This window comes from Frieseomelitta varia, unplaced genomic scaffold (genome assembly GCF_011392965.1).
Source record: "Frieseomelitta varia isolate USP_RPSP 00005682 unplaced genomic scaffold, Fvar_1.2 scaffold_954, whole genome shotgun sequence".
Lineage (NCBI taxonomy): Eukaryota > Metazoa > Arthropoda > Insecta > Hymenoptera > Apidae > Frieseomelitta > Frieseomelitta varia.
In genome coordinates, this window is record NW_025110761.1 from 1 (window position 1) to 9,764 (window position 9,764).

General features: G+C 27.5%; 2 protein-coding genes across 2 annotated transcripts; one reads left to right on the forward strand and one right to left on the reverse strand.

The window, feature by feature from the left end:
- Window positions 1-176: 176 nt before the first annotated feature.
- On the forward strand, window positions 177-2,422 carry LOC122538041 (cytochrome P450 6k1-like; the record flags this gene model as incomplete). The annotated part of the gene is made up of 5 exons (XM_043671767.1): window positions 177-435; window positions 522-752; window positions 831-1,108; window positions 1,508-1,697; window positions 1,786-2,422. Coding segments are annotated over 5 exons (1,116 nt in total), but the record flags the coding sequence as incomplete, so codon positions are not given.
- LOC122538040 (DNA topoisomerase 2-binding protein 1-A) lies at window positions 2,028-8,379 on the reverse strand. The gene is made up of 25 exons (XM_043671766.1): window positions 8,255-8,379; window positions 8,040-8,179; window positions 7,822-7,954; window positions 7,636-7,743; window positions 7,359-7,565; window positions 7,073-7,289; window positions 6,868-7,005; window positions 6,717-6,796; window positions 6,467-6,636; window positions 6,254-6,392; window positions 6,066-6,195; window positions 5,787-5,996; window positions 5,523-5,704; window positions 5,286-5,452; window positions 5,009-5,214; window positions 4,413-4,546; window positions 4,095-4,325; window positions 3,959-4,021; window positions 3,676-3,830; window positions 3,345-3,466; window positions 3,221-3,285; window positions 2,998-3,129; window positions 2,734-2,934; window positions 2,424-2,653; window positions 2,028-2,353 (listed from the first exon to the last, which is right to left on the reverse strand). The coding sequence occupies exons 1-25, from the start codon at window positions 8,351-8,353 to the stop codon at window positions 2,131-2,133; spliced, it is 3,882 nt and encodes a 1,293-aa protein (XP_043527701.1). The 5' UTR covers window positions 8,354-8,379; the 3' UTR covers window positions 2,028-2,130.
- Between the last annotated feature and the right edge of the window lie 1,385 nt (window positions 8,380-9,764).

A 9,764-nucleotide genomic window follows, 5' to 3' on the forward strand; every position in this document is an offset into this window, starting at 1 on the left:
ATATATATATATATATATATATATATATATATAACAAAAGTTATATATGTTATATATATATAACAAAAGTTATATATGCTATATATATATATAACAAAAGGTGTAAAGATTCTTGTAAAAATTCTCTTATTAAAATAATATTTTTGGGTGAATGGTAAAGGTTGTTTTGTTAACGAACGAATACTTTTGTTTGTAGAAACAAAATATCACCGGTATTCAGCAGCGGAAAAATAAAGAAAGTCTTCAATTTAATCGTCGAAACTACTGATTCGATGAACACGTATTTAGAACAACAATTTACAAACGATGTGAAGACAAGAAGTATAGAAATGAAGGATATTGCTCTAAGGTATACGACTGATATTATATCTTCCGTTGCCTTTGGAATTCAAGTAAATTCTTTCGATCCCAAAACGATGCAATTCTTTAAAAAAGGTATCTATACAAAAATTAATAAATAAATAAATTCTATGAACTATCAAAACAGTCACTTATTATTATTTCTTCTTTCCTTTTAAAAGCTCAAAAAGGACTTCGATTGACAGTTTTCCGTATGATTCAAATTGGCCTTATGTTTTTCTTCCCCAAATTTGCACAGTTGATCGCTGGTAAAATGTTAGGATCGTCTACAGATTATTTTCGTAAAGTATTTTGGGATTCCATGGACAACAGAGAAATGACCAAAGCTAAACGAGGGGACTTGATCGATTCTTTAATAGATTTAAAAAATGAAAAACAAGAAAACGATTTCAGTAAGTACTAAGTATACAATGTTAATTGTTAATTAATTATTTTGTGTCTACACTTAAAAAATAATGATCTATCTTTAGAATTTGAGGGTGATGTGTTGGTGAGTCAAGCAGGTATCTTCTTTATTGCTGGTCGTGAATCAAGCGTAACAACGATATGTTTTACTCTTTACGAACTTGCTAAACAACCAGAAATTCAGAAACGAGTTCGAGAAGAAATTCATGAGAAATTGAAGGAGCATGGAATAACTTATGATGCCTTCCAAAACATGAAATATCTTAATCAAATTATATCGGAAACTTTACGACTTTATCCTCCAGCTCCGCTTCTTGATCGAGTTTGTGTAGAGGATTATAAGGTAAAGCGACAAATAAATAGATCTTTATTTAACACAATGAACAAGTTTTTAAGTATGTGCAATTATTTAGAAAGCAACAAGAATTCTCTTTCTCGTAAAAATTTTTATGCAACTATGTTTTCTTTTAATTCAATCACTTCTTAAATTTCTAATTTTATTCAAGCTGTTCTTTTTAAATTTTAAAAATGAAATGAAAATAATATGATGAGTATAATGATAGAGGCTCTTAACGCACAAGCAATATTTGAATTTGTATTACATATTAAATAATACATGAACACACAAAAGGAGAATATGTTTCATACACTAGATCTAATTAATCTAATACGTGCTATGATTTATGATTATTAAATTTCTACAACTCATTGGTTGCACGTTCTAAATAATAGATCTTTTTAGATTCCAGGAACTAAGATTGTTATAGAGAAAGGAACACCTGTTTATGTGGCTTTATGCGGTCTTCATAAAGACCCAAAGTATTTTCCAGATCCTCTGCGTTATGATCCTGACAGATTTAGTGACGAAAATAAAGAAAATATTAAGCAATGTACATACATGCCTTTTGGCGATGGACCAAGAGTTTGCGTCGGTAAATAGATTTATCATAAATTTAATATTAATAATCTAATAACAATAATATCATTAATTTTTATTATTCAATGGTATATTCATTATAGGACAAAGACTCGGCTTATTGCAAACTGGTATGGGTTTGGTTTCAATACTTAAAAATTACGAAGTTTCACTAGATCCTACATATAAGGGTGGAATTGATGTCTTAAACGTTTTTTTGACAGTACCAGAAGGATTTAGATTAAATTTGACAAAACTATAAGAAATGTATATCACATAATTAAAAAATAAATCTTTTCTTCTTCTTGTAATGTAATACATTTAAAGGAATAAGGAATCAATTTGATAAAATAAGACAAGTATATTTAATAAAGTAAGACAAGTATGTACAGATATATATTTGTTAGTACTATTATACAAAGTTTTTAGAGGCATCATTTATTATCGTTTCATTTCGGCAATAATGTTAAATACTTTTTAAATTCTGGAATTATACATTCTCGTGGATTTAATGGGGTTTGTGCAGTAAGATAATCGCTCAAATATTGCGGCATAAAGCAGAGAATACCTTTACTAGCCAGCATTGCCCAATCAATCGGTTGACTAACTTGTTTTAAATTCACGAAACAATGAGTAATCTTCTTTCCAGTCGGACTTGTATCATATGGTGGTCTAGAACAAGTAATAGATAAATTGTAATACATCTGTAGATGATTTAATAAAAAGATAATGATATCCTTACCGTGCTTGAACAACTTTACCACCTCCAGCTTCAATTAATCTTTTAAACTGATCGTGCTTATCCTCAGAAACTAATAATAAAGCAATCATATTGTAAAACGGTCCGTTCGGTTCTTTTAATAATTTAAGCCTCCATTTATATGCAGCTGCTGCGATTGTTTCTTCAACTTCGCTAATTGGATCTGGTATGATGCCTTTACTTTTTGGATTTCCCCACTCATATTTTTCTTCCTACCAATACGTGATTAGAGTGAAATAAAAGACTAATCATAAACATATAGGCAATAAATAAAAAGAGAATCAATATTAACATCAAGGAATTTTCCTTCTCGTTCACAGTCTCGTAAATAAATGCAATGTAGAATCCACTTTCCAGATGCTATACTCCCAAGCATTTTTTCATTTCTTGACAGTCTAATGCAAAGTAAATGCGTTGCACTTGTATCAAAACTAATATCTAAGGATACATCACCACCAAGATTTTTTATAACTTGTTCATATGCTATTTTACCCTGTTAGGGCAAATATATTTATAAAATACATATAATAACAGATATAAAAATTTATATATGTACCTTTACGCCCGATAACATGAATTTTGGTTTCTTTTTTTTCGGTTCAGTTTCTTTTTCTAAGAATTCTTCATCATTGTTTGTAGTATGTTCTTCGTGTGCTATACTTTCATTTTGTTCTTCACGCATTGTCAACTTGGCCAATAAAAATTAAACAAGAATTATAATTAAAATAAATTAAATGTAAGAGTTTGATTTATAAAGGAATTTATAAAAGAAAACTTACCCGTTTTGAATGGCTGGGATCTTCCCATACAATAGCATCGACAGGTTGAGAATCTTTTGCAATAACTACAACAAAGAATATAGATAATTAAATAATTAAGTATTAATAAACAGACAATACTTACATTTTTGTATGGGATCGGTAGATTCGGCACTGTATGTGTTTGCATTTTCTCCGGAAAGAGAGTACCTATTTTCGGGAGTACTTGACGCTCTTTGAAGTACTTGGTCTAATTGTGCAATTTGCCTATAGAAAACAAACACCTATGAAAATTTTATAAAAAGAGATGTCCCTCATTAGTGGACTGAGCTATAATTCACATTAAAACGGTAGGAGATAGAGAAATCTTTTATTAGAAAAAACTAAATAGTTTCGAAGTAATACTGCATTTGAAACTACTTTAATTTTTCTTAATAAAATTTTTCTTTGTAGAAAATACTTATGTATTAACTCACATGTTAATTTCATTATTTGGTAGCAGTTCATCTGTGAATTCTAATTTTCTACTAATGGGAGTAGTAGCGGCGGTTATTTTACTATCATTCTTTGTTGCTTCTGGTGTTGCTAGTGAGTGATTATTGTTAGCAGATAACGTCTCTTCTGCATTATTCTGCTATATTATTAATAAATATTTATAAAAATTATTAATTATTAATAAATATTTATAAAAATTATTAATTATTAATAAATATTTATAAAAATTTATTAATAAATTTATATATATATAAAGTGTATTACCTCTAAATTACAATTCTCACTTTTTAACTTCTTCCATAACTGTTTTTTAAGGTCTGAAAGAGGCTATAAATTTAATTACGTTAGTATTTATTAGATACTTTATGTGTTATTAATTAAGTTTACAACAAATACTAACTGTACTAAGTGCTCTTCTCTTCAAAGGAGGTTCTTCTACTCTTAAATCTGGAAGATTATCAACCCATTTTATCCAACCTTTTCTTGTATCTGGCGAAGGATTGGGCTTAAATACTTGACCATATGGCGTTTCTGGTGTAGCCACATGAAACGGTGATTGAGAAGTTTTGTTCATAAGTAAACTAAGTCTTTTATTTATTAATGGTGTATCACTGGAACTGCTATTTTGACTCTGTAATATTTTTTTTTTTATTGTAAATAGATCTCATAAATCCCATATATTGATAATAAAAAAACATGAATGGAAAAGTATATATACTTGTAAATTGACTAAATGGCGTTTTGGAGTAATAATATTCCTAGTTGCTGATTCAGTTGGAAGATCCATTTGATTTGAGTTAGTTTTAAGTAAACTCACATCTGCTTCATTAGTTTCAATTAGCCTTTTAGGAGCTTAAGAAGATTAATGTTAGAAAAATCTTTATGTACATACATATTTTAAAATACATGTATATGTTCAGTTTAAAGATCAAATACAGTCAATGAGCGAAAAAAAAACAATCAAAACAATTTTAAAAGACCTGCAACACGAAATTTTCATATAATGAAATATGGACTGAGGAGACGAAATGAATATTTACAATGCAAGTCAAATTTAATTTCAGCATAATCAGAAATTATTCAAATATATAAAATGTATCTAAAATATATATAAATTGACAAAATAACCCAAATCTAATTTTAATTTAACCAGAAATGTTTACGTTGAATTAGATTTTCCATGGAGCGGAGATACAAAAGTAGGGTCTATGCTTTTTCAAAGGAGCCGAAAATTCATATTGTGGTTATTCCACTAAAGCTATAACGCGTTTCTTTCGCTCATTGAGCGTTCTCAATTCTCAGATATTTGTATACCTATGGTTTCTCCTACAAGAAATGGTGTTTCGTCAACGCATTTTAATTGAGCTGCACAGGTTTTTAACCATTCTGCAGTAACAGCTGGTAATTTCCACTTCACTGCAGCATTATATTTGTTTCCTTCAGGTGTTGGACAAACTAAATGTGTACTTCTATATATATTTTTTTCAAGATTAGTTTTACGAACAAAAATATCTTGACACCTAAAATTAACAATGAATTGATATTTGATTCATTGCAGTTGTTTTTAAAGTGTATATGATAAGAATAATACATAGCACCCAATTCCGCAGCTAATGTTACAAGATACGTTCGTTCTGCTCCTACATATGTACTCATTGTAATGATACAGTCTGATAATGGATTAGAATGTTTCTTTATAGATAGAGGTCTATGATAATACATAATTTCAACTATTTTTTCTTGATTTATACAATCTTCCTATAAAAAAAATGTTAAAATTAAAAGATATATTAAGATATAAAAATTAAAAAAAAAATCTGACACCTACAATAAACAAATCAGTAACAATTTCATTTACTGTATGTTTTAAAGGTGCGCCACATTTTGGCACAACACCGTAATCTGGAATACCAGCAAACGTAGTTGAAACTACTTTTCCATTCATTGTTGCAATAGTTTCAGCTACAAAACCATCTTCTTCACTGAAGCCAGTTACAACAAATGTCAGGCCTGTATATATATTTCAATATTATTTTAGTCCATTGTAGTTCATATCTCACAGCATATTATGAACTTATATATATTGTATTACCTTCAAATAATTTATCATTTACAGCAGAGGTTTGACTAATTGGTATTTCACTATCATTTGTTGAATATCTGTTTTGTAGAGGTGTTACAGATTCTTTCAAATATTTTCTTTGACTTTTTCTTTCATCAATTATAGTTTCATCATTATTTTTATCCGAAATAGGTGTATGCGGCTTTAAAAATTCTTGTATTGTTTTATCATTTGTTTCAACTAGTAATAAATAAGATGTATATTTAATTTCTTTTATAAAAAGTATAAACAATTATTTAAGGACATTACCAACTGTATCTTGTAGATACTGTTGAAGAAGATCAGATGATTCTTTTTCTTTTTCTAACATTGCCAACTTTCGATCCATGTCAAATGATGGTACAGAGACTTTCTTCGGTTTTTGTAGCATCTGTAAGTTCTGAAAAAATATACATATCAAATGTTTATATTACATACCATAATTTTTACATACTTACCTTCTTGCTTAACGGAGACGGAGGTTCTGTAATTTTTTGAACTGCATTATACTTTTGTTCACATAAGAAATTTTCTTCTGGCGCAGGTCGTTTTAATTTGATACTTTCTTCCAACCATTCCAGTGTTAATATATATGGACTATATGAAATATTAATAGTATTAAATTGCAAAATAAAATAGATATTAATTTAGACATTAATTTAATGTTATACCATAGTCCTTTTGATTTCATTAATTTTAGTTCATTAGCTGCTCTATTTTCGTCTCCGACGATAACATGCGTTAGAGCATCAGTTATATCATCCAGTCGAGTTGCACTACCAACATTCAATATTTTGTTAAGTTTATCCTTTTGATTAGGAGCGAATCCAGCTAGATAAATCTGAAGAATAAAAGAAAGAATTGATAAAGATATATATAAATAATAGGGAAATTGAAATATATATAATATAATTTACGTACATTGCAACCATCCAAAAACGGACCAGCCGATTTTGCTTCAGCAAATGTAAGTCTATTCAAAATTGTAATAACTGTAGAAACTGAAAAAGATTTAAAGATAAGAATTAAGCAAAATTCATTATTATTGTTAAGTCATCTTTGTATTACTAACTAGTAGAAGCATTGTTGCATAAATGATCCAACGTAGAAGCATTGTTTATTGTTGTTACTGAGCTTTCATCTATATAACGTTCTTGCTGAATATCACACATTATGGAACTTATTGCAGAACAATTAAAGCTTGGACATACTGTATCAAGAAATTATAACATTAATTAACGAGCCATAGATTTGTAATGCTAACAAAATATTTTTACCGTTTGATTTTTCTGGAGTAGAAGATGCCTTTAATGACTTAATTAGATAGTTTTTAAAAGGTAAGGCATAGCCAACTTTTATACTCTCATATACCCAATCTGGTGTTAAACAAGCAATATTTGTTTGTTTTGCATATTTGAGTTTTTCACTTATTGGACTATTTTCTGGTGCAAGTACAACTTTAACTTTTGTACCATCTAGAGGACCCATAAATATCTAAAAAAAGAGCAATAATATAAAAGAATAGTTAGATAAGAAAGAAAATATAAGAAACAATATACTTACCCCTCCATTACTATTAATTAAACGTTTAATTTCTTCCTTTTGACGTTTTGGAAGATTTGTTGATGTTACAACTAAGTTAAGAAATACAGAAGCTTTATATTTATTAAACATACTGTCATTTGGTGTAACAAAGCTTTTTAAATTCTCCTCCCAAATTGCTTCAACCCATTCTTTTGTAACTATTGGTATTTTCATATCTAGTGCTGCCTATTAAAAAAAAAAATCAAATATTATAATAAACATAGTTATATAATTTCGTAGGTATAAATTTAATTACCTCATATTTAGCAGACATGACAGATGATGTTACAAGATGTGTTACAGGATTACGTAACTGTCTTGTAAAAATTCCTCCCATATACTCTATTAATTTTTGAACATGATCCTATAATAAGATTATGACAATAAGACTATTTTCATTTAAAATATGTTAAATGTTAAAACAACAATTCTCAATGAGTACCTTTTCTTCTGGAGATAATCCAGAAGCACATATACAAAGACCTCTCATTACTGTTGTAAACATTGGACTTGTTCCATCTGGGACTGGTTCCCCATTAATCAAACAAAGTAACAAACATTTTGGTCCAACTATGCTATAAAAATAAAATAATATTGCTTAATATTTTTATAAAATCAATGACAATTAATTTAATGTCATGATATTAAAGCTCTACTTACAGACATTTAAATGTTTTTAATTTATTAAATGTGTCACCTCCAAATTTTTCCATTACAAAGACATCATTTTTGTTAGGTTTTATTTTACTACATTCTTTTTCATTCATCCAAATTGGTTGCAAATCAAGTTCACAACATTTCTAAAAAATTAATTCATCATATTATTTTTATTATTGTTTAGAAGTTATTGTTTATGTAAAAATTAATTTACTAACATTGTATGCATGCCACATATCATCATTACAATCATCTTCGGATTTGTGTTCGTTTGATATAACAAAGTAAAGATTTACATCTGCATCAATTTGGCTCATTTTTAATTTTAAATTATAGAAAGTCTCGTCTTGTTTGATAAATAAATATTTTATAAGAAAATGAAATGTTTATACCAGACTTACACTTACATATTACATATTTTATAACTAAAACAATACAATAAATAGAATTATTTATTCATTGAAAAATTTTGTTGCACACATCGCATCAAGCATTAAATATTACTTTCAATTGCTTAATATGATAAATTGATTTTTTATCTCTATAAATGACAGTAAATTGACTGATGTAAGGATAGGTTAGATTCTCCTCACAAATAGATATTAAAAATATTGCTAATTTTAAAAAGATGTAATTTTGCATTTAATGCGCAAATAGTGCTCAATGGGTTTTATTTAAATTTTAATTCTATTCTATTTCAATTTTATTTAAATTTTTAAAATATTAGTAAGACACTTATTGTATATGGAAAATCTTCTCGCGCCTAATTTTACTGCTTTATTCAATATCAATACAATTTCTAAAATTACGATTAAAATATTATTAAAGAAAATTTAAGTAATATAGATGAATTTCAATAATTAAATATTATGTTGTATATTTTCTTTGCATGAATAAGTAATATTAATATATTAATGAAATATGTTAATCATTTTTTTGTAATGGTTTTGAGTACGTAGTAGAATATTTATTATTTAAAATCTAGAGTTAAAGAATAAAAAAAATTAAAAATATCATATAAATTACTGAACAAAAATATATTTTAGATATAAAATGTCATAAAAATTCAATTGAAAATACAATTTAAATGTAGCATTAAATATTATATATTATATAATATAAATATAAGATCACAGTATGGCACTTCATGTTTTACATTCTGAAATAACAATCTCGAAAAGAATCAGTGTTTTCTACACTCTTTGCGATTTGTAAAATTATTTAGGTATGAAGAGGCATTATTTCAATATTATTAAATTAAATTAAAAAAATTAAAGTGTACGGTCAAATCCCCCGCCCCTTTGCCCTTCTCCTTCCCCTTCCGCCACCCTAACCCTTCACCCAATTAGTTGACAATGAGAATCTGTTGCGCATGGGGTCTGTTGAGTGTTGAAAGTCGTGATATAAACATGCTATTCTATGTGATTTGTATCAAGTGTTTATATTAACTGCGTAATATTTTCATTCTATATTTTTCGAGCATTCATACTCATGATACTGCAAGCTGTATTTAATTAACGTACGTTTCTATTGAATAATTTATCAAATATGTAGTATAATAATTTACGAATAAATTATCTTTCTTCCGTTGATTATATTTTTAGTTGTAACATTCGACAAATTTGGTTGTAGCATTCATTAATGTAACAATCAATAATGTAATATTCATTGTTTTTTTTATATATTTATTTGAAACTTTTGATATTTTTTACAGATACAGATTGTTGA